This window comes from Trematomus bernacchii, unplaced genomic scaffold (assembly GCF_902827165.1).
Source record: "Trematomus bernacchii unplaced genomic scaffold, fTreBer1.1, whole genome shotgun sequence".
NCBI lineage: Eukaryota > Metazoa > Chordata > Actinopteri > Perciformes > Nototheniidae > Trematomus > Trematomus bernacchii.
Window position 1 is genome coordinate 288,258 of NW_022987910.1, and position 25,253 is coordinate 313,510.

General features: G+C 39.3%; 1 protein-coding gene across 2 annotated transcripts; it reads left to right on the forward strand.

Annotated features, from left to right (window-relative positions):
• Nucleotides 1-183: 183 nt before the first annotated feature.
• porb (P450 (cytochrome) oxidoreductase b) lies at nt 184-23,253 on the forward strand. 2 transcript variants are annotated; one of them, XM_034115006.1, is made up of 16 exons: nt 184-259; nt 3,075-3,262; nt 9,635-9,683; nt 10,424-10,552; nt 11,257-11,409; nt 13,347-13,471; nt 13,895-13,984; nt 14,649-14,747; nt 15,652-15,768; nt 15,900-16,018; nt 16,929-17,110; nt 18,497-18,646; nt 19,253-19,520; nt 20,220-20,365; nt 20,859-20,944; nt 21,444-23,253. In XM_034115006.1, the coding sequence occupies exons 2-16, from the start codon at nt 3,084-3,086 to the stop codon at nt 21,586-21,588; spliced, it is 2,037 nt and encodes a 678-aa protein (XP_033970897.1). In that variant the 5' UTR covers nt 184-259; nt 3,075-3,083; the 3' UTR covers nt 21,589-23,253. The 2 variants fall into 2 exon arrangements, with proteins under 2 accessions (XP_033970897.1, XP_033970898.1); XM_034115007.1 differs by lacking the exons at nt 184-259; nt 3,075-3,262 and adding an exon at nt 6,281-6,822.
• Nucleotides 23,254-25,253: the final 2,000 nt, after the last annotated feature.

The following is a 25,253-nucleotide window of genomic DNA, read 5'->3' on the forward strand; positions in this document are numbered from 1 at the left end:
TGGACTGACCCAAATTGAAACACGTGTTCGCTGAAATAAAAATAAATAAACAAGCTAATTTACAACAGATAGTTTATACAGAAACATATATTAAAAATGTAAATGAGAATATCTTTTCGACACATCAAACTATCTCGTAATTATATGTATATGGAGTTTAAAGTGCAAGAGTCCACCCCCGCTGCCAGAGTGGAGTTGGTTTGATCCTACAACGCGTAAAGTTTCCTTCCGTGAGCCTGACACAAAGAGGGGAGCGAAGGTAAGCACATCACCAAATGCACATTTTACACTGTATTACATCGACCTGTAGTCTGTGGCAGTCTACGAGAAGTACACGTCAGCGATAATAGATTGGTACTGAAAATAGAAATCGATCATATAGCTAATATTTGTCAGTTAAACATTGGCTAAAGTGTAGTGCTGACTTCGGTGTGATAGGCAAACTGTGGCTAACTTCTGTGAAGCATGTCGTTTCTTTGGCATGTATAGGTTAAAATACGAGGGCTTTACATATCAAATACAAAGGTTCTGTCCCTAAATGAAGCTGTGTTTTGTCTGTATTTTATTATGTACAGTATGTGTTTCTATTCGCGATCCAGTGAATAGCCGGGGCCCTGAGACCTCTCCTACTGTCTGTCTTCTTGGTTACTTCTCGTATTATTTAACCGCTAGCGTTACCGGTATTTGCTAAATGGGGTAACATCAGATTTTGCGCCATTAACATACATCAAACCTGTTTCTAACGTTACACTTGTAAGTTTAAAACACGCTGACGGAAACCGCTGCCACAACTTTGAGAGTTACCTAACTGTTTGCTTTAATCCGAAGAGGTGAACTGTCAGAATGAACTCTCGTAAACCTGGTCCATATCCAGTGGTGTAAAGTAGTGCTGTGAAGTAAATAAGTAGATTTACCCAAGTACTATACTTAAGTACAATTTGAGATACTTGTACTTTACTTTACTATTTCAATTTCTTACTACTACTGCCCCACTACAATTCACAACAAAGTAATTAAAACTAGCTGCACCTTTACCAGCTTGATGCATCAATAATTATAATCAAAACATATCATTATTATGAAGTGGGGCAATCTGCATAATGATTACTTTTACTTTTGGTACTTTAAGTATATATTGATGCTAATACTTCAACTTAAATAACCTTTTGATTGCAGGACGTTTACTTGATCTGAGTACTTTTCCACCTCTGTCCATGTCTGATTTCATTGATCATTCAACGCCCCCGGTGGAAAACTATTAAAGCTTCTTTCACTTGGATTTATTGGTGACTAACCAAAGTCTCACATGATTTTGACCACAGCATATCTTGTATCTGTCATACTGTATAGTGAGTGATTCTTCCCGAGGGGCCATGGCTAAAGAAATACAGGGGCACCAGCACAAAGATAGTTTTATAATATTTAGGGCAGCGCACTTTCGAGTGAATTAATCACATTTTATAAATGTAACAGCCACCCTTAGTGCAGTGCATCTTGTTTTTAACTGAAAGAGTGACCTTGCATGACAGCTCAGTTCTTGCACATCATGCAGATGTTTACATCGGGTCTTACAATATCGTTACATCATAATGTTAGGAATTGTGTTTTAAAGTCGGACATTTGACTTTCCTGCATCGAGACATACGTTTTCAAAGCCCCTTATGCACAGTAATGTGTGTGTTTGTCTAGATTGTGGCTTTCCCTGTTTGAATAGGGAAACTGGTTTTCCTCATCTAGAATAATCACTTTTTTAACGGACTGATTACAAAGTTAGGTGTGGTCCAAACTCTGTCTTGCAGCACCAATGCTGTAAAGTAGGAGAAGAACACCTGAAATTGTTGTATTTTTTGGTCAGTCTTTTAACCAACATATATTGTGTATCATATTTAGCTAAAACAAACTGGGATTAGATGTTTTAACCATATTGCATAGCCTTAATGACACAGGATAAAGTTGAAAACAGGAGCTCTGGTGTTTCTCGGTTTGTCTGCTAATGAACCCAGCTGGGAGTTCACTGAAAAGGTTAGTTGGCATGGACACAATTGTGCAACAGTTCACACTGATACTGTGTGGTTGATGTTTGAGGCTTTATATATACAGTCTATGGTTTGAGGTCATTACGTTATCTTTTGAATGACCAGACTTAAACTATTAATATTGCAACAATACTTGTTCTATCCTCATTGATAACTATTTACGGTACTGTAAAGCAGCTGGGAACGCTTCCTTTGCTAAGCATTGCCACAGACTGTGATTGGTTTTAAAGAAATTCAAACAAGCCAGTGTGTTTTTTCCCCATTTCTAATGATAACGGGTGAATCAAGACCTTTATGCAGTGCTGATACTCGGCTCTGCAGATATGTCTGGCTATGATAGACTACTTTTATTATAGAGAATGTTTCGCTTTGCGATTTGATAATTGCATTATTTCAAATCGCGATTGTCAGTGAGTCAGAAGTCCAATTGTGAGAAGTTAGGGCTCCTGTTGAGTGCGTGTGCTGTTTCATTCAAATGGTTTGCTAGTTGGGGACAAGCCATTCAGATCTCATTGTTTTCACTCCTTGAACCACATGGAAACTTGAGAGCTCAGGGCACGTTGTTCTTCCAGTGTGAAAAAAGCTGCCGTTGTTAAAGTACAATAAGACATTCCTCATATTTCTGAATCAGTGGGTCTTTACGTCGTACTAGTTGGAGCCAATTGTCTAATAATGCTTGCAAAAAAGCCATCATTGTATGGCATGACATGTGTAATACTGCTCGCTCACATGTGTTTGCAATCATGTTGTTCTGTGCAGCATTTTAACCCAATTATTGCCAGACTCCAGTTTTGTTGAGTTGGAATGTTTTAGGCTACAGAACTGACACTCATTATAAAATGCAGATTCAATAAAAGGTCAATTTAAAAAAAAAAGAAAAAGGTCTTCAAGCTGCTTATTTATTTAAAAAAATGATGGTTAATGATACACATTTGAATATCTTTTTCTGCAGTAAGTAATTGTATAACTGTTTGGTACTATTTACTTTTTGTATTGACTATACTTGTTCTAACACCGTTTTTCTTTGCCTATATGCAGCGTGTCAACATGGCAGACATGGACGCTGATACTGCTGCTCACACCGAGCCTTCGGTGGAGGAAGAGGAGCCTTTTTTCAGCAACCTGGACCTCCTCCTCTTCTCCCTGATTGTTGGTATTGTTGTTTATTGGTACATGTCCCGCAAGAAGCCTGAGCCCATCCCCGAATTCAAGAAGCTCGACACACCGTGAGTACCCATCACAATATATATAACAGATTTCTTTATTTTCTTAAAGAGTTTGTGGTATGAGTGTTTCTTTATTTGTATTTGGATCTGACTACAACTTTAAAGTGGACCTATCATGCTATATTATAATAATATAGTGTAGGACCATACCTATATAAGGCATATTTATCCTTTTTTTTTTTCAAAATACCAAACAGATCATGCATTTTAGCCATGCCTCATTTCGCTCAATTTGACATTTTTTAGATCTGTTTTAGCAAGGGTTGATTCTGTGAGCAACAGCACCATCTAGAGGCCTGGCATATGTACTACAGCGTCTCCAGCGCTTTCGAACGCAATGCCGTGGTTGTCTCCTCCTGATTGGTGGAGTTGGCCCAATAGCCGTAGCGCCACTGTCCTGACGTCAGGAAAGTGTTCAAATCTGGATCAGTTTGTATCAGATCCGTTGCAGCCCCTTTTTTTAGAGATTTGGGTATGGAGGAAAATAGAGAGGGTTGTGTTTTCTGACACTTGGTGAGTTCCCTGGAACACCGGGGGCACATATTCATGTATAAAAGACGTACAAAAGTGCATTTTGCATGATAGGTCCCCTTTAAGATAAATAAATAAATAAGGATGCTTCTTATTCTTATGCTTGACAATCACCTTCCCTGAATTTGACTCAGGTGTAACTAAAGTCTGATTTAAGGGTTGTTTATATTTCACATCATTAATCAGAAGTAACTAAAATAAATGTAGTGGAGTAAAAATACCAGGTTAACCTCTGAATTGTAGTGGAGTAGAACAAAGTAGTATGCTGCTGTAACAAAAACATTTCCCAACTTGGGATCAATAAAGTATATCTTATCTTATCTTAAGATGATCGATGGCTACTGCCATATTTGCAAAGTGTGCCTCTGAACCTTGACAAGTGCATGTTTCAGGCTTATCAATGAACAACAGGAGGGGTCACAGACATAAGACCAGCTGTTAAAGCTCTTCTGACCTTAGCTGTCATGTGGATATATTAATTCACCCATTTATTAATTATATGTTTTAAATTTGATAACACCAATGTCTTTCGTATCCTCTAAACCTCCAGGGTGTTCACAGTTTAATACTGGCAACTTCTAATTGTGGGAAATACGAAAACGTCTTTTAAAACTACAATTCCCAGTAGAGACGTGCCATAGAACATGTTGCGAAACACACAATAGCCAGCATGTGTAGTTCTGGGGGGGAGGGCTGGGCTGGACCCGTCCAAGTCCAGTTTTGGATAGTCTGTCGTGGTTCCATTCCATTTCAAAGAGCTGTTTGACGCTCGGCGTAACCTTGTCGCACTGCCACTCCAACATCCAATCACAGAGCTTGAGGACTAATCACGGGGTTTGTAAAGCAAGGCGGATGTTGTAGTCCCAAACGATAGCTGGGGATTCTGGGTAGTGTAGTGTCTTCGGAAACTCTGTAGTGTCTAAACTCCGAAAAAACTATTTGTTTCTCCGAATCGAAGGTTAAAAACACAAAAGCATTGTACACAATTTAAACCAATCAATGTTGTGTAATTAACAAGGATAAACTGATGTTTTTTAGTGGATGAGTAATGCAGATATCACTGTGTAATCATTTGACAGTGAGGGGAATACTTCTGGTTTTATTATGAAAACTTCGAGACCGGAAAAACTGTTTTCACCCTGTGAGGGTTGACGCTAACTTGACATGGAAGCTGCCGCTATACACGCTCTCCTGGCGAGACCTCAAATCATCTTCGTAATATCTATCAAAACTATAAATCCTACACATCCACTGGACGTAGATTACAAAAGTACAATATACACTTCTCGCTAGAAATCTAATCAAAAAGCATTTTAATGGCTAAACTATTCCACAATTTAGGATTTTCCAGAGAGTGTTATTTGTGAATAAACGACCCTCCGGAGCGTTTGCAATCAACGGGAGCATGTTGTTTCTTACACGACCACTAGAGGTGCTACACTTTAAAACGTGACTCTGGGTCGTATTAAGCTGCTGAACAATCAACCTATTTGGTCGTTTTTTGTAGGAGGACAGGCTGGTTTTTTCTTCTGACATGAGAAGGCGTATTTACCTCAACCAATCTGATGGAAGCAAATGTGATTACATTTCTTTCTTTTTTTCTTTTGTACATTGGTTTTAAATGTGTTCCTGGAGAGTGAAATATAACAATTATACAAGATGATTGCAAACTGCTTGAATATTGCGACAGGCCTTTGAGTCATTACTTATGATGGAGGCTTGGCAACATTTCAGAGGACTCCCCTTCCACTGTTTAAGTTCCTCCCCACCCACAACACAATTTCTTTGTTAACCATAGTGAAGCCAGCCGCAGCAGCAGCCTCACTTGCTATGTAGCTGAGATGGTGCGTGGTTATTTGAATGGAGACAGTGTTGGAGGTTGAGCAGGGGAGATCCTGACCATTTGTATGATAGCAGGAGATTGGCTTGAAAGTGGGAAAGACCCCTGTAGCGCACGTTTTGCTTTGGAAAGTGTCTGCATCTGTGGAGGGCTAGAATACAGGAAGGGAACATAAGAGCAGTTCTCCCCTCCCCTTAAAGGGAGCAGTGATTACCTAACTGTTATGAAGGGGGCGTAGTCTTCCATGTCTTCCTGTGCTTTTGTTTTTGGCCCTGAAACCATTTTGAAAGTTCCCTGGAGAGCAAAATGGGAAGGCAAGCCAAGCTGCTTTTGTGAGTCCTCTCCAAAGGTGGAAAGTTGAGGCAAAAGACAAGCAACCCTTTCTTTACCCTCAGTTACTTTTTTTCATTCTTTCCCCACTCCCCTGTTTTTCTTTTTAGTGTGTGTGGGCTGAGCTGCTCTGCCATTGGAGAAAGGCCATGTCACAAATGGAATCCTTTTATGATAAATGAGGTTACTATAGCAATGACATTCCCCTCTCTCCTCCAGTGAGATGGGGGCGGGGGATACTTCAGTAAAAAAAAAACTACCATTCACAGCTCTTTCCCACCTCCTTCAGTGATCCACTGAGGAGTTGCTTCGATAACTAGCTCAAGCTCAGAATGGATCTTGTAGACCTCTTCGTTCCCAACACCTTTCAGACTGCAGAGGAAAAGGGGCGGGGATGAGAAGGAAGGCATTTTCAGTTTGAGAATGCTTCAGTGTGTGTTTGTGTGAGTCAAAAGTGTGGGTCCGCAGCTCTGCTTCATTTTATGGGAAAGTCAGTTTCCCACCATTGTGTCCTCAGCGGTTGCCAGACACTGACAGGGCTGGTAGGCTGTGTGTGTGTGTGTGTGTGTGTGTGTGTTAGTGGAGAACAGACGCTGCTGGTTTCAGAGAGCAGCACAGGAAGAGGCAGAGTTCAGATCGTGTTGGAGGTGAAGGAAGGCAGCTCTTCCAGAACTGTTCGACTGCCTTTCTGACCTGGTTTTATTTTTCCATTCTGTGGTTGTGGAGTGTTGACGTCCTGCTTTTGATTTTGAGCGTGGCGGTTCCCGGCGTGGTCTAGCCAGAGCTGCTATTGGCAGTGGCTGCATGCCATGGGCTGTGTCTTCTCCCTGCCAGAGGACAGGAGAGATGCTGCTGAGAGGTCAGTAAAGTGTTTGATTTATTGCACCTTCTAAGGCACATTTGGAGTGGTTTTGTTTTTACAATACTTGCTTGAATTTCTCCTAATGATTTGACATTAGCTACTGTTTCATTTGACTGTTTAGTTTGACAGGACAGTTCACACGTGGGCTGGTATGTTTTTCATTGAAGACTTGTAAGCAACTTGTAATAGTTCCAATTGTGGCCATTTTCTAGAGCTTCAACAGTTACTTGATTCCTCAATTAGTTGAATCACAACCAAAAGATTTCATGTAGATGGCAGACATTATGTTTTCAGTTCTTTAAATATGGAGACTCCCTGCTTTATCTCTGTTTTGTTACCAATAAACTGAATATGTGGTTTTAAAACAGAAAAAAACAGGCATGTAGTGACATCAACTTGGACATCTATGAAACTGAGTTGGACATTTTTCACTATTTCCTGTTATTTAATAGATTAATCTAAAATATTATCAGCAGATGATGAAAATAACCGTTAAGCTGTACATGTTTCCAAATGTTGCTCGACACAGAGTGTAACTCCCTTGTTCCAGTAGTGTGTAAAAGCTGGTGAAATGTTTGACTGCAAATACAATTTGATTAATTTAATTTGATTATGACCCCTCCCCCCCTTTTCACAACACTATTAAGTATGTTACCATCTTAGCGACCATTGTGTTGCACATTTAAAAAACGTTTTCTTTTGGTTTTTAGCTATAGGTCAGATTACAAAATGAAAACCATATCATTACAGCCTTACCTCCAAGTTTTAACGTGTTGCAGATTAAGACTGAAATGATTCAGTGTGCCTATTTAAAAGGTTTCATTTCTGATTGACTGGAAAGTTACTTCTCTGACATTATAAACAGATGATAAGCTCTGAACTATTTGGACTAAATTGGAAATTGTTCAAACAATGACTGAACGCCAGCATGCATGAGGTTGTTTTTATGTGGGACTCGAGGCATTGCAGGAAGGAAAAGGACACGTGTTTGTTATCAGAGTCAAACCGGCAGTTTAAGCAAATTATTTGTTCCTGATCTAAAACCATTATTTTGTTTGTTGACTTGAAAACATTTTACTCAATTTCAGGCTCAGCTAGTAGTTGCACAAATGTAATGATCTGTTGTCAACAATGATTTGTTTCATTTTGGTTTTTTAAGACTTTGTAGTCTCCCAAAAAACTAATGCTATCCAGCTTTTTTTATTGAATGGGGTGGGGAAGATAAAAACACAATTTCTGAACAGGAACTGTTTCATGATTTTATTGATCCATCATCACGAAATGACTTTGAGCTAATTAAATGAATAGCAATTGTATTTACAGTTATACAGAATAAATCAACGGGATACATTTTGTTTTATGTTTAATTTACAACCTGCTTAGGATACTTTCGTGGTTGTTGCCACAGCATACAGAACTAATGATTCTGTAATCTCATCTCTTGATTTTATAATGATGCACAGAAAATCCTCCCCCGCTGAGTGCCTGTGAGGCCGCAGACGGTCAAAGGCTTGTTTCAAATTTGATCAGGAATTTACACTTTGCTTCAGGGTTCAATCAGTTTTAACCACAGGGGCCCATTTTTATGGCATGTCGGGCATCTGTCCAACATGCCTGCCCTCTGCACACGGCTGTTCAGTGGATAGGTTCTGTAAATTGTTTGACTTAATGTGTGTTAAAGGTCAAATGTAGCAAATGAAACTGCTTTTATGGCTATCCTACTGCTTTGTTGCTTTTGGAGATGGTAAATCTGAAAACAAATTCATCTGGCATACTTGTAGTTATGTGTAGCGGGCAGAATTGCAGCTGTCTACTTAAACCTTTGATGCTGAATGAAGCGGCGTTGCTCTTTTATTTGGCTTGATAATAGATTTAGCTTCCTCTCTCCCTCTCTTATTTGCACCGTGTTTGCAGATGTTGTTTTGATCTGTTCTCGTCCATTAATTACCTGAATGAATCTTATTCAAGATTTTGAATTACCATAAGGTGTTACCTGTAGTTAATATACGTCAGCCGCTTTGTAAGCTGTATGCTTAGTACATGATATTCATACATTTAGTGTGACTAATGCTCGCATGGCTGCTGAGTCACTGCTGAGTCACTGCTCTGTTATTCCTTGTTATTGTAAGAATAACATGAATAATGAACAGACAAATTACCCACATTGCCTAAGAGCTGGGGCTAAGAATTTACTGCCAATTATTTAAATCGTTACTTGCCTAACTTGCCTAACTTGCCAGTATGGCCAAATAATTACATATGACAATGTGGGAAAGGAATGAACGAATGCATGCGTTAATCATTGATGGAGTACCCTTTGTATTACCCTTACTTTCCTCTCTGAACCTAAAGTGCTCCAATGTTTACTATTTGTTTGAAAGTACACTCTGCGAAGAAAAAAAAAGAGCACAACCACAACACAGAACCTGCTGTCCCTCAAATGTTTGGACTGATGGTCATTCTTTAACAGACTGACACTAGGTAACAGTTAAATGTACATTTTAAATGACTTGTATTGCTGTTTGTTTACACGAATGATGTTAGTAAACAAAGACGGGCCTATATTTACACTTGTGATCTTGTGAGATCATTCAAAAGTCACATTCTTCAGTGTTTTGTAAATTCAAATTCAATTGATTAATATTATAGAGTACTGTATTGCTGTTCTGGCCAAAGGGAGGATGATCTTAAGTGTTTTATGAGGAAAGGTCATTGGTTAATACTTACTTTTTTATCGCAGTATCATGGTTAAAAACAGGTTGTGTTCAATTATATAACATTATGACAATTCAAACTTATTTCTTCCCAGAGCACCCGCCGCAAGAGAGACAAGTTTCATCGAGAAAATGAAGAAAACCGTGAGTGATTTTCCTGAATGTTTCCCATCATTTCTGCTTTAAAAGAAACCCTTAGGACCTGGAGATGTTCAATGTTGAACAGTGTTTGTGTTTAGTTATATTTTGAATTGTAGCGTATCACTACATTTTTCCTCCTTTTCTTCGATGGATTGATGGGCTGAATAATATGATGAGGATAATGGCTTTTCATTTTAAAAACACTGCTTTGACTTCCCTCTTTTTTCAAGCCAGCCTTGAGAAAATACTTTGCTTTTGAATCATGTGGTTTGCTGCAAGTAGTTTAAATACCATAATGGTGGCAGAAAAGAATTTTGGTTCAGAGTGCCATTTAATTTAGTCTCTGTTTCTCTTTTGTTATGAATCATCATGGCAACACTGTCGACAGGGATAAAAATATGTCAGATTTCAACAATGCATGCAGATGGAGCTGTCTGTGTTCAAATAAGCTTCATGTTAGAGAAGTTATTCTTGTTTAGTTTGGACTGAAAATGAAGTTATGTGAAGTTATTTATTCATATGTTGCACTTTTTTTCTTCCTGTCACATATAGAAGTACTCTAGTTAGCAAAGCAGCACTTCAGGATTTGTGGGAAAATGCTTTTTAGAATATATTTTAGGTAAATCCCAAAATGTATACAGCTAAGACGACAGACAGGAAAGATGTGTCAGCTTTATACAATAGTCGTGGGTGAAAGCTAATTTATGCCCCGAGTTCATGCTTTTCTGTCGATGTGTAACCAGGGAAAGAACATCATCGTGTTCTACGGCTCCCAGACGGGCACAGGAGAGGAATTTGCAAACAGACTGTCGAAAGACGCTCAGCGCTACGGCATGAAAGGAATGGCTGCCGATCCAGAGGAGTATGAAATGGTAATCAGAGAAACAACATACAAACCTAAAATTACCAAAAATCTTACTTGATCATTATATCTGCAAGATCATTATGTGTAATTGTCACTGCAGTTCTGAAGAAGTCAGTACAAGCCTAATTGGTTATAAACTCATTCTTCTGAATTGTCCTGACAGGAGATTTTATTCATTTAGATGATGATATGTTACACATCCAGTTGCAGATGGATCTTAACAGAGCCACATAACGTTGTATAGTATGTGCCAGATAATATGATCTCTTCTAACTATAAATTAACTCTGCTGAAATATAACATGTCCAGCGCTCAGATCATAATGCGTAAACTATTTTAAATAACTTGCAAGTTTACTGACAGTACAACTCTTCACATAGCCTTTCAGAAATGTAATGCAATAATAATAATAATAATAATAATAATACGTTTGTTTATTTATTATGGCACCTTTCACAGAAATAGATTTCACAAAGTGCTTCACAAGTAAGAACAAAAGTTCAAATGAAGACCACAGGAACATGAATACAATAACCACATGAGGCATAATTTAAGGTCAACATAAAAACAAAACACAGACCATGTGGAGTCCTGACAGGAACAGACATAATAACAGAACACATCACACACATTTCAAATGGAAACAAAGTTCCCTAAAATGATGAGCCCTTCAGTGCTCCCTGTTTCTGATTGTGATGTCTCTTATTCCAGGCGGAGCTGGCCCGTCTCTCTGAGATTGAAAACTCCCTCGCCATATTTTGCATGGCCACCTACGGCGAAGGAGACCCAACAGATAACGCCCAGGACTTCTACGACTGGCTGCAGGAAATTGATGATGAAGACCTCTCCGGACTAAACTACACAGTGAGTCGTTAATGATTACATCTTGTATTAAGCTTACAAGAACTGAGTGCTGGCTTAATTGTCATGAAAGGTCTAAACCAGGGGTGTCAAACTCAAGGCCCGGGGGCCAAATCCGGCCCGCGACTTCATTTTATGTGGCCCCACAAGAGCTTGCAAAGAATATAATATGTTTATTATACGGTTACATGCTACTTTACAGAAGCACGTTGCCCATAAACGACATGTCCCACAATGCATCTCAAATTTGACTTTTTCTCAGAATTTGACTTTTTGTCCAAATATGCCTTTTTTCTTAGAATTAGCCTTTTTCTCATAAATAGATTTTTTTTTCAAAATGTCACTTCTCTTTTTCAAAATGTCACAATCAATTTTTTTCCAGAATGTGGCTTTTCTTTTAAAATCATATTGTGACATTCTTACTGAAGAGACTTGCAATTATTTGCTCTAGACTTCTGCTTTCAGACGTAGTTAATTATGAAGTTATATTAATTAATGATATAGTCTTAAAGTTACAACCGGCCCTTTGAGTGCAACCATAATGCTGATGTGGCCCGTGATGAAATTGAGTTTGACACCCCTGGTCTAAACCATCTGCGACAGGCTTAATAAATCTATGTTATTGTTATCTTATCGCCATCTTGACTGTAACTGAGTGAAATTCATCTATTTTTTGGTTTGGAAAGGGAGCAATAATTTATTTATAACATGGAAATACATTATTTTGGTTAATACAATATTGGGAAACGATGAAAAAGTCCTAGAGCCGAATGTGCCAACCTCAAAACAAACATCCAAATAAAAAATATGAATGAACAGAAATGAAAGAGCAAGAGAAACAATTCATTCTCACATTTGAGGGACTGTTACACATTAATAGTTTAACAAAATAGTTGCTGATTAATGGTTTTATTGATCTACTAGCTGATTGTTGCAGCTGTGTAATCATGTATGATAAATGTATGTAATGTACCCAAACAACACCATTTTCAATGTGTATATTAAATGTATCATTTCTGTTTTGCTCTTTACAAAATGTGTTAAAATAATTACACATTTTCAAGTAAGATAAAGTTACTTGAAGTTTGAACGACTCGCTCATGGATGTGCCTCAGTCCGAAGAGGAACAAAATGAATATAAATAGATTTTTTTTCACTATTGCTGCTTCACAAACCCAATTCTATTTATTTTTCACGCTATGTCATTTTGCCTTGCGGTCTGATGTACCGCCCACAGGCTTCCCTAGCATGAGCTGCGTCGGTCTTTGTGTGCACCATGAAAGAAAGGCCTTTGTGTTGTCTAATCAGTGTGTGCGTGTGTGTCATTGTGTCAATGTTGGGGTGCAGAGCCTCTGACCCCATTTGAGTGAAAACTTGACTGTGGGAAATGTAGCTAAATTATTAGGCACAGTCGCGTCCTTCCGCCTGTTTTTCATCTATTGTCTCTAGGAGTGCCGTCACAATGTCATACTTTCCCTCCACAGTTAAACATTTGTACAGGTATTATGATATTATCGAGATATCTAGTAGAAAGCATTCTAAGTCAAATTCATGTTTTGTGGGAATGTAGAGAATGCTGGATTATTATCACATTTATACTTAACATAATATCAATATTAAAAAAAAAATCTGATATCACTGTTATCATTAATAATACTTATGTTTGTAGAATTGTTTATACTAATCGAGATGCATCAGTGTCTTCTAAGACATTTTTCAGTATGGCATGTTGTTTTTTTTTGTATTCTAGTAGAATAAATTACCCTACAATTAAACTGGATGTCACACTTAAACCAAACAGCAGTCAAACATCTACATTGGTTAATTATGACATTGTTTAAATTGTGAAGAACATCTTAAATGTACCCGGTTTCTGTCACGATTAATCGAAAGCCACTTAGTAATGATCTCTCTCTCTCTGTGTCTTGTTAAATCTTCAGGTATTTGCTTTGGGCAACAAGACATATGAACACTACAACGCAATGGGAAAATACGTTGACAAAAGGCTGGAAGAACTCGGGGCAAAGCGGATCTTTGACCTCGGTTTAGGGGACGATGATGGCAAGTAAGTGACCCGTTAATCCTCTGAGCCGAAAAGGAAATGATGACTAGACATTTCTCTCAGCATTGAGATGCTAAGTCAGCACAACAAGCTTGTGTGGACCACTATCAGTTTTCCTGTACAGTACATGATACGCAGTTTACACCTTATTTTTGCAAAGTTTCAAATCAACTTAACAAATGTATTCTCTGAAGAATTAACTTCTTTCATATTCATAACTGTGTGAAGCCACCCAGAGGCCAAACTGTCAACTTTAAAACAAATAGATTTCATTATTTAATAGATTTGAATTGACCCTAAAAATGTGAACGTTTACTTTTGCAAATTCATGCAAATATATATGGTTATTATTGTAATCTAACTTGTTGAACAAGGTTGGATTGAAATGTGTTTCTCTGCTGAGTGACCCTGTTTTCTATCTTTCAGTCTGGAAGAGGACTTTGTCTCCTGGAGAGAGCAGTTCTGGCCGTCTGTCTGCGAACACTTTGGAGTCGAAGCTTCAGGAGACGATTCAAGGTTATTTCACAGACAATTTCACCCTTTTTATTATTTATTATTTACATTGTTTGTCCCCATCGTTTTATATTCGCCTCATCTCCACCTAAACCCTTAATTTCCTATACTCACTCTTTACCCACTCTTCAGCATCTGAAAGCTGCTAACATTAAACAAATAATGACAGGGGAAAGCTTGCATTCACATTGTTCTTAGGTTAGTGATAATTAATATATTGTCTCTTCAGATGAAAGGTAGTTTCCACATCCTTTTAACTCTATTAAGATAGGACTGATATATTTCAGGTTGGCTGCGATTCCTTATCAAGAATTTTCACACAAATCTAATCTCAGATTAATGACACAAGGCGATCACCACAGAGTGATAACCAAATGTAACCTTTTGCACATAGGCTGAATTTAAAACAATACTCCACCAAAGTCTTGTTTGTTCATTACCTTGTTTAAGTTCATATCTTGAATAAGACTTGTTATGTAATGCTAAAACAGGTTATATCTTATTTATGATAATCATAATTCAATTATCGGATCTATGCATCATCCCCAAAAAAAAGTGTAATTTTTACATTATTTTTAATATAGTTTTCACTATGAATTGAACTCTGCTTTTACTATATGTGTGTATGCAGCGTCTGAGGAGGCTAACTTCTGATTCCCCCCCACAGCATACGGCAGTACGAGCTGAAGGAGCACACGGACCTCAACATGAACAAAGTCTACTCAGGAGAGATGGGCCGCCTTAAGAGCTTCGAGGTCCAAAAGCCGTGAGTACTTCAGCCGAGACTCTGCTCATGAAGTCCTACTCACATTTCACCCACTTACATTACCTATTGCAAAGTTTACCAAAGGTCACTTTCTAAAAATGACGCTTTCGCCCCCTAGTGGGACATTTGAAAACCTATTTTCACAGCCTTTAAAGGTCCCATGTCATGGCCATTTCTACTGATCATAATTCCATTGTTGAGGTCTACTAAAATACATTTAAATTGTGCAATTTTCCAAACTCACATTGGTTTCTCATACAGCATCTCTGTATAGTATGTGTATTCACTCTCTGTCCTAAACGGCTTGTTGGAGCTCCTGCCCCCCCCCTCCCTGTGAGCCCAGTGGCCGTCTGCGAGACACCGCGAAACTCAGCCTGGGCACACACACACACCCGCAGCCTGGCTGGGAGTTTGTGTGTGTGCCCAGGCTGAGTTCCGCGGTGTCTCGCTGACCCCACACCAGTGAGCCAGCTCACAGTGTCCCGCTCCTCGCTGCAGCGAGCCTCGCAACGTCCCGCCGAGTGTGTGTGTGTGTGTGTGAGGAAGTCCGCGGATTGGTCCAAACGTAACGGCACTATACCCGAAATACGTCACGATACCCAATAAGTAAACAATGAAAAATGAGAAATCTCCAACGAGGCGTTCTGGGGCAGCATAGACAGGCCTTTTCTGTGTTAGTGTTTTACTCGCTACAGGGTGTACTTTGAGGGTTTGTGACTCTGCAGACCGTTTACATGCATAAAAAGCTACACAACACACAAGGGGACGGGTAATAACCAGAAAAGCATGACATGGGACCTTTAAACAATATTTAATTCATAAGAGTAATGGATCTTTTTAGTATTTTATTAATATATTTGATATCTCTTTTGTGATATTTTAAGTCTTGCTGTTTTATTTACAGGCCCTATGACTCGAAAAACCCTTTCCTGGCCCCAGTTACTGTCAACCGCAAACTCAACAAAGCCGGAGATAGACATCTTATGCATGTGGAACTGGACATAACGGGATCCAAGATCAGGTGAGACTGGTTAGATGTATCTATAATTAAATGCTTGAAAATGCTTTTTCATATCCCTATGATGAGATGATTAATGTTGAGGCTTTATGATCACAGGTCAAAGTCTAATTGTATCACATATGTGCTTTCAGATACGACTCTGGAGACCACGTTGCTGTTTTCCCCACAAATGACTCTGCAATGGTGAACAAGTTGGGACACATCCTTGGAGTGGACCTTGATGTGGTTATCTCTCTCAACAACCTTGATGGTATGGCATTGAAAGCCCGAAGCACGTTGACTTTACTAGCTCGTCCCTGAAACACTGTCACGAAAACCTCCCTTGATATCTAGACTAGCAGTATCACCACACTTAATGCTGATGAATTGTATATTGTTATATTACTGCTAGTGAATGTAATTGCTGTAATATAAGGTGCTGCCTTTTGTTACCAATTATAAGATTCTAGCCCTCATGAAGGTCATCAGATCTGCTTTGTGTGGCATAAGTGAAGAAGCAGCTCCTGTTCAGTTTGAAACAACATTATTGAAAAGGACTAAATAATGAAAGGTTATTACACAATATAATTAATGTTGCCATTCAAGCAATGTTTTAAGTTCCTCAGTCTGCAAGGATATATTAGTTCTGACTCGTATTTCATAACATCGCAAATCTTTTGTTTGACCAAATGTACTCAAGTTTTTTAGCAGGTGTTTTTCATCGAAATTAAACCTGCCCGGACGATTTCCAATTTGATGAGTCAATAGTAGAGTCATGCAGTAATCATAATAATGAGTTAGGGCACTATCACCTGTCATAACAGCTCTGTAATCTGTCATGGCGACATAAAAAAAATGTCATTTACAAAATATAGAGATAAGCTTATGTGACTCGAACACTGAGGTTAACTTTGTGAACATATGTGTATTTTTTGACCTCCCATGAAATACGAGACTATTTAAAGCCTGCTTTTAATAAACATTTATTGCAATAAATAACTAGGTAAACTGAATGTAATGGTAATTAAATAAATTACAAGGTCTATTAAAGTAGAAAGCATTCTCATCACAGATAGAGCAGTAAGTTGTTGGTGTTATGTTCAAATTCAAGTGTTGGCTATAAAAAACATCTTGAGACGATTCTAGATACAAAAAAATGCATCTCTTTATTTATTTTCCAGAGGAGTCCAACAAGAAGCACCCCTTCCCCTGCCCCACCAGCTACCGCACCGCCCTCACTCACTACCTTGACATCTCGCAGCCCCCCCGCACCAACGTCCTCTACGAGCTGGCCCAGTACGCCTCGGACCCCAAAGACCAGGAGAATATGCGCAGGATGTCCTCCTCCTCGCCTGAGGGCAAGGTCAGTGCCAGGTGGTGAAGAGTTGTTGGTGTTGGTGTAATTCTGTGGTTCATGTCAACATAGTACCTAGTACCTAGTCTTTTTTGTGCGGCTGCTCCGAGCACTTTGAATATAAGAGTAGTTCAACTTTTAAGAAAAGGCCGGTGACGTAACTGGTAATGAAAGGAGAAGCTTGTTTTTGACCATGTCTTTCAGGTGGAAAATATATTTAAAAAAGGCCAAAAGCCCTTTTGTAAAAGCAAGACGTTGGTTAGTGTGTATCCGGTTGATGTTCAACTTCCAACAATGTCAAACAAATATATAGCAGCACAAATGGAAAATAAAATCCAAGGGGGCGAAGTACGTCGGTCAACAGCAATGATATGTGGTCGAGATCTGTCAACATAAACAATAAGAAACCGCTGGGAAATAGTTTAATTTGTTTTTAATGAAATGCTGGGTTGAGACTCTTCACACCGCCTTGCCATAAACAGGCTCTAATGCCGCAGTTCCACTACACGGTCGGCCTCGGCCACGCTCGGTACGGCTCGGTACGGCTTGGCCGCGTTGGGCCGACTCACTTCATGCTGCGCTTCCATTACAGTTTAGGAACTGGGGTAGTTACTATAATAACGCAGTGTAGGCGGAGCCGTGACGTCATCTTCAATGAGAACCCCAGAAAAACAACATCAGCCGTTAGCTGTTAGCACTCAGAGCTCACAGCTCCTTATATATGTTCAGAAACTCGACAAAAGTTAAACAAGTACACACCACAGACTGCCTGTGTCATGGTGAATACAGTCGCTGCTTTATTTATGTCTGTATAGGCCGTTGTTGTGAGTGTGGACGGTCGGAGCATATACTGTGTTAGCTTAGCCAATCTCCATCTAGAAAAACACGAATTTTAAAAGGTTTTTCGCCTGCCGTCTGTCTGCAGACTTGTCAAAGCATTAATTCATGGTTTTTACTAACCGGTATCAGTATGTTGTTACTTCGGCATCATTTTGAAACGTGTATTACAATTAAATCACGGTCAAATATGTCCATCTTGTTGTAGTTGTAGCCCTCTTGCCAGCGCTCCTCTCTCTAGTTTAGCATACTCAGCCCGACTCAGCCCTGTTTGTTGGCCCCGATAGAACCACAATTTTGTCGGGCCAGAAAAGAGGTGAAAAAGTGGCCCCGGGCCGGGCCGGGCCGTAACTAGGCCTAGTGGAAGCGCAACCAAAAACGGGTACGGCACGACACGGCACGCTTAAAGCGAGCTCCGCGCTGTAGTGGAACTGCGCCATAAGTGGACACAGGCCCTAAGAGAAACTCTGTTGCATCTCATCCATGTCTGTGAGTTTGTCAACTCTCTCCACCTCTGATTCTTCATCCTATTGTGTTTGTGATGCTTCCCCTCTCCAGGCCCTTTACCACAGTTGGGTGCAGGGAGCCTGTAGGAACATCCTGGCCATCCTGGAGGACATGCCGTCTTTGAGGCCTCCCGTTGACCACCTGTGTGAGCTGCTGCCTCGTCTCCAGGCTCGCTACTATTCCATCGCATCTTCCTCAAAGGTACCTTCCTGTTCAGAACTGTTTAACACTTAATTACTGATATGGTTACCTGCAGCAACAATGCTGTTCATATCAGAGAATTACAGTAGGCAATGCAAGTTTCTTTACATAGCACATTTCAAAAGCAAGGTCATTCGGTGTGCGTTATATGCATTAAGATATAATAAAAGAGGTGACATACTATAAATACATTTAGAAACAGTCATTAAAGAAGCCTGGACAATACGAAACTAGACAAGCTAAACTAGAATAAGACAGAAATAAAAAAACAGAAGACATGTTACAGACAAATGACAAATATGAATAGTTGAATTTAATAGAAGGCAGTGGCAAATAGCAAAGTCTTCAGTCTTAAATATAAAAGTAGTGAGAGTTGCAGCAGACCTGCAGGTTTCTGGTAGTTTGTTCAAGATAAATGGAGCACAATAACTGAACGCTGCTTCAACTTGTTTAGTTTTGACTCTGGGGACAGATGGCATACTGATTCAAGATGACCTGAGAGTTACGAAGAATGATGTAGCAGAATATCAGAACAGTTTGTTCGCCCCCTGAACCATTCATTGCTTTAAAGTAGAGGGCTGTTGGTAACTCTCTCCTGTTCTGCAGGTTCACCCTGACCGCATCAGCATCTGTGCGGTGGTGGTGGAGTACGAGACCCCGACGGGCCGCACTAACAAGGGAGTCGCCACCAACTGGCTGAAGAACAAACTGGTCACCGACAACGGACACAAGTCCACTGTTCCCATGTTCATCCGCAAGTCTCAGTTCCGCCTTCCCTTCAAAACAACCAACCCCGTGATCATGATCGGCCCTGGGACAGGCATCGCTCCCTTCATGGGATTCATCCAGGAGAGAGGCTGGCTCAAAGAACAAGGTGTTTATAGATACGTTCGACGAAGAAGGAACCCAGTAAATTACACAGATTTAATCAAATGTGTGTGTACACCACACTGCCCACAGCAAATATCTTTTTTTAAAGATTGAAGGGTTAAAGGTGGGGTAGGTAAGTTTGAGAAACCGGCTCGAGATACACTTTTTGTTATATTCCATGGAATGCTCTTAACATCCCGATAGCAATGAATATCTTAAGTGCTTTGACAAAAAATCATCTGTGGAAGCCGTAATACTGTAAAAAGTACGACCAATCATTTTAGCCGGCCCGGCTAAAATAACTGGATGGCCTACCTGCCTGTCAGCCTTCCATCTGTGCACAAACTTATCTCGTGCCCTCATTGGTCATGTGCGCGTTCGTGTGTGTTGGAGGAGGGGCTCTGTAAGGAAGTGGCAGATTTTCTCCGGTTGTGTATTTTCAAATTCCAGCGCACTCGAGCCGGTTTCTCAAACTTACCTACCCTACCTTTAATGGGTACGGGCAGTCAGTGCTTTAATGAACTTAGTTCAGTTATTAGCCTGTTTCCTGGTACTCTGAAGACAGACCTTTTTGTTAGTTGAGTAGGAATTGTAAATTGTAAAACAAACTCGATCAGTTAAACTTTTTTTTTAAACGTATTAGAGGAGCTGAATGAAATATCTGAATCTGAAAAATAACCATTGTTTTTTTGTTTCCTTTTAGGAAAGGAGGTTGGAGAAACTGTGTTGTATTTCGGCTGCAGATATAAGAACGAGGATTATATCTACCAGGAGGAGCTGGAGGAAGCGGAGAAGAAAGGAGTTCTAACGCAGCTCAACGTCGCCTTCTCCAGAGACGAGGAGAAGAAGGTAGGACTGCTCTTAGTGTCTCTTAGAGCCGAACGCAACTTCATGTTGTGTTATTCATTCATATTGATCATTTTTTACTTAACAATAGTTAAAAGGTTCTGTTCCTCTGTCTGCATGTGTGAGATACATGCAGGGGTGGTATTATTCATTGAAGTCGGTTGATTCAGTATTAACAGCAGCATGAAAGAAAGTTTATGTTAAGCAACCTTCAGATATGCCTGAAAAAATGCCTGGACTTGTGATTAATAACATTTACATAAAAGGGCTTGTTAAATATCTATGGGATATGCATGCTGCCCGATGCAAAGCCTGCAGCAAATTGATAACGCATCTCACCACAACCTTGATCTTTTACTCAATTATGCTGTGTAAGGTCCTTGCATTTGAGGAAATTAGGCCTGGAAAATCACAGAAAATTCTTTGAATGTGATGTTTCAGAATCTTTTGGAAACATTTTGAACAATATTTCCTCTTTCCATTTTCCAAAATAAAGGTGTACGTGCAGCATCTCCTGAAGAATAGTAAGGAGCATCTCTGGAAGCTGATTCACTCAGACAACGCTCATATCTACGTCTGCGGGTAATTAACACATTTGAACAGCAAAACATTTGCATTTAATGTATTATAAAAGATTGAACTTTCACATACTGCATTTAGTTGTTGAATATTGGAACACTTGAAGTGATGTGGATGATTATTTGTGATCATTTGATTCAAATGGATTGGGAACTGGGGAGGAAATGCTTGCTTAATAATGGAAACCTGCTTTATCTTTGGTGCTTTGGCACCGCCTAGTGGAATAATAAGAATTGTTTTTAATTGCCAGCATTTAGGAATCAAAAGAAAAAGACGTCCACCAAGTTGTAGATGCACTTAGTTGCCGGCTGATAATTACTTTTTTGATTCAAGTGCTAAATACTCCAGTAAATGGAAACAGTATGATTTTTTTTTTTCTCACAAAAACTGATACAACTAAAGGCTAACAATCCTACAATAGATGGATAAACAATATGAAAAAGTAACACCAGAACACCCCTAAAGAGGACTTTAATCTGACGTGATCTTTCTCCTGATCTAGGGACGCGAAGAACATGGCTAAGGATGTGCAGACGGCCCTCCAGGACATCGCGGAGGAGCTGGGAGGCATGACGCGCACACAGGCCACAGATTACGTCAAGAAACTGATGACCAAGGGACGCTACTCACAGGATGTCTGGACTTAAAGAGCCTCAGACTCACTGCTCGAGTGGTTTTAAATGTTCTATTTTTATTGTGTGTCTCGTTTTATCATGACTAAATATAAAACCATTAAAGAATTGTTCATCTCCCTAGTCAAGGGAGCAACAGGTAGCACATGATTGTGAGGCAAACACTACCTCAGCAGGTTTTGTTGATAAACACATTCAGCAGTTTGATCTGTATTTCATAAGTATACTACATTATGTATCTGGGATGCAGCCTGTTTTAGGAGACAAAACTATGGTCTGATTTAAGATCCTCTCATATACATACAGGGATAGTGGTGGTCTAATGGATAGTGAGGTGGGCTGAAGATCGGAAGGTTGTGAGTTCAAATCCCGCCAGGAACACCACCACTAGTGTGCCCTTGAGTAAGGCACTTAGCCCGTAGTTACTCCAGGGAGAATGTCCCTGTGATTGGTAATTGTATGTCGCTTTGGATAAAAGCATCAGCTAAATGAAATGTAATACATGAATCGATTTGTGTGATTGGTTATCAAACATTATGGACATGTAGCTCTGAATGTACATGATATAAGTCCACTGTGAACATGGAAATATTTCAATCGGAAACATAGAAGGTCCTTCAGTTTACCATATTTCTAACTTTAATCTAACTGTTATAACTCCTCAACTGGTAATATTGGATTATATGTGAACATTTGGAGCGTTGTCTGTTCCTGTTGCAAAGAGAGAAAAGGGACGCTTTATACATGATAGGGTGCTAACTTCAGTTTCTTTCAGAGCTCTTCCTGTAGTACTTCGGAAATAACTTTAAATATAATAAATGTTTTAGAACATATATGAACATTTGGTAAGGAAACTTGTTGATATAAGAAACTAGCCTCATTGGTACAATTATGCTAAGTATGCCATTATCTTTGGAAGAGATTGTGCCTGATATGCAAACATTGCTGTTGATTTTAATCAGTGACAGTAAACTTTGGAGAGGTACAAAAAGTGATGCAAATGAAAAGATAATTTATAGAAAAATGCACGTCAGCATGTGCAACTTTCATTTCATTTAATTTCAAACCTTTATTTATCCAGGTTGTATCCCATTGAGATCATTGATCTCTTTTTCAAGGGAGACCTGCTCAAGTAGGTTCCACATGAAACATTAAAAACTTATTTTCCATAAAAGCAGGTCTTTAAAAGTAATGAAAAATGAACTGTAGGTTCCCTGTAATATTTGTAAAATGTTCATTTGAAATGTTGTCTTGGAAATCATATCTGGCCTCCCAAATGGTGGTTGTTTGCAAAGTATGAAATGTTAATTTTGTCTTATCACATTATGCACCACTACATGGAGAAAATGACCGAGAAATATCAGGACAGTTCATGCATCTCCCAGATTCTGTCAGCCGGTGCTCATCTCAATCTTTTTGTGTGAATACAAGGAGTTTGAAGATGTCAGCGGACCATTTGAAGTGCAGCCTGTGCCTTTTTTACACTGCCTTATGTAATAAGTTAGCATATAAAACCCTGACGCTCTACTAACTTGATAACGTGTCTTCGTCTATGCTTTCATTGTGGTAGAAAGTCACTTTAGCCAGTACTGTCACTTATTTGTCATTCCACTTTATGATGTAATTATTTGATATTTTCAAGGCATGCATTTTTTTAATGAATAAAATTGGAATAATTTATTGGCTTTTTTGTGATTAAATAAGGTTGAACTTTATGATTGCATAATTCTTCTACAATCTTATTTACTTTGACATTTTATCTCAACCATCTGTCCGCCATGTTATAAGACATGAGGTTTCAGATCCATCACTCTAATACTCATGAGGCGGTAATGTTGAGAGATTGAATCACACAGAGCTGCAGTGTTTGTTTTAATTGTGTTGTAATCATGAGTGACCTTACCGTCAGCAGCCTGTTCCCAGAAGCCAGCGTAATGATGTATGAGTGCATGTGATCTGAATTAAATCTGTTATGATGACTGACATGATAAAGCCGGTTGTTAGATCAAATCGTTTTCATAAAGCTTTACTTTTTTTGATTTTTTAGAAATAGTTTATTTAATGAAGCACAGGAAAAGGGCAAACCATGTAAGTTAAAAAAAAAACAGTTGCAAATTAAAAACAAAACTCAATCAAATGACTGTGCATCCCAATGGATTAAAGAAAAACAAGAATTTCTGCATTTTAAAGATGTCAACACACTTTTTAAACTTTTTCAAACCCACAAAAGTCAAACGGAAGAGAACCCCAACAAAAGAGGTTGAGAGTCATGCAGTCAGGGTACAGAAGAAAGTTAGACATTGTTAATCATACATTAAAACGAAGAAATGATAAAGAATTGAATAATATTTCAAGTTAACTAAAACAAATGTAATGCTTTTTAGATTGTGATATGACTTTTTCTAGACATAAGCACACATCAAGTACAATTATCTGATCATCTGCCTTTAAGATACAGTACATATTGATGCTTTCATTATTTAAAGGGGACCTATCATGCAAAATGCACTTGTGTACGTCTTTTATACATGAATGTGCCCCCGGTGTTCCAGGGAACTCACCAAGTGTCAGAAAACACAACCCTCTCTATTTTCCTCCATACCCAAATCTCTAAAAAAGGGGCTGCAACGGATCTGATAAAACTGATCCAGATTTGAACACTGTCCTGACGTCAGGACGGAGGCGCTACGGCTATTGGGCCAACTCCACCAATCAGGAGGAGACAGCCACGGCCATTGCCGTTCGAAAGCGCTGGAGACGCTGTAGTACATATGCCAGGCCTGTAAGTGGCGCTGTAGTCTGCCACAAGAGCAGCGAAGAAGACTTCCCGCCCATAGTTACCATGGTTACCCTTCTGTTTATTCTCCGCTGTGGCTTTCTTTCTCCCTCCCCGAGGCAAGCGTTTGCTCCCGCTGCAATGCAATCCCTCCCCGTCGAGGCAAGCACTGTAATTCTCTCCGGTTAGTCCACCAGCAGATGACAAACACCCACCTCTCCGCCTCTTCCAAGGAACGAGGGGACCGTGCGGCAAAGTTTCAGTTTCAGTTTGTTTCGCCGGTCAAGATGTCCGTTAAAGTTTAAATCTTCCAGACAAAATTAGAAAAGTGCCGGTCAAAAGTCTTCTTTGTTATTTATTGAGCTTTAAAACAAATGAATAACGACTCTATATAATAAAACACGGAGGACGGAGATCTTTTTTTCTCCCCCTCTTCTGACAGCCCAGCAGCTGATCAGAGCACGGCTCCTCTCTCCTGCAGGGGGGCGTGGTCAGCAGAATCAGACCCGTAGACAGCAAACAGCACATAGAGCGAAATGAGGCATGGCTAAAATGCATGATCTGTTTGGTATTTTGAAAACAGAAACGTATACATATACCTTATATAGGTATGGCCCTACAATATATCATTTAAATATAGCATGATAGGTCCACTTTAACAATGTTAATAGCGGGCTAGACTTGCATAAACAAGATGATCCTTTAGTTTCTAGGGATAGAAAAGAGTGAATATAAATTCAGCATATTCTTATATACACACGTATATGTGTACACATACTTCAGGTTTCAAGGAAGGATTAAAAAGGTAATTTCCAGGGCAAAAAGGAAATACAATACGAAATCAATGAAAAGCAAAAGGAAAACAATACAAATAAAAAAGGGAAATAAAGTAGAATATTATATT

Bases quoted from the DNA above. Each gene is read 5' to 3' on its own strand.
- porb (XM_034115006.1), top strand. From the start codon at position 3,084: ATGGCAGACATGGACGCTGATACTGCTGCTCACACCGAGCCTTCGGTG. The intron at 13,472-13,894 runs GTAAGTGACCCG...TCTATCTTTCAG, and splicing joins TTAGGGGACGATGATGGCAA to TCTGGAAGAGGACTTTGTCT. The intron at 14,748-15,651 runs GTGAGTACTTCA...TTTTATTTACAG, and splicing joins AGCTTCGAGGTCCAAAAGCC to GCCCTATGACTCGAAAAACC.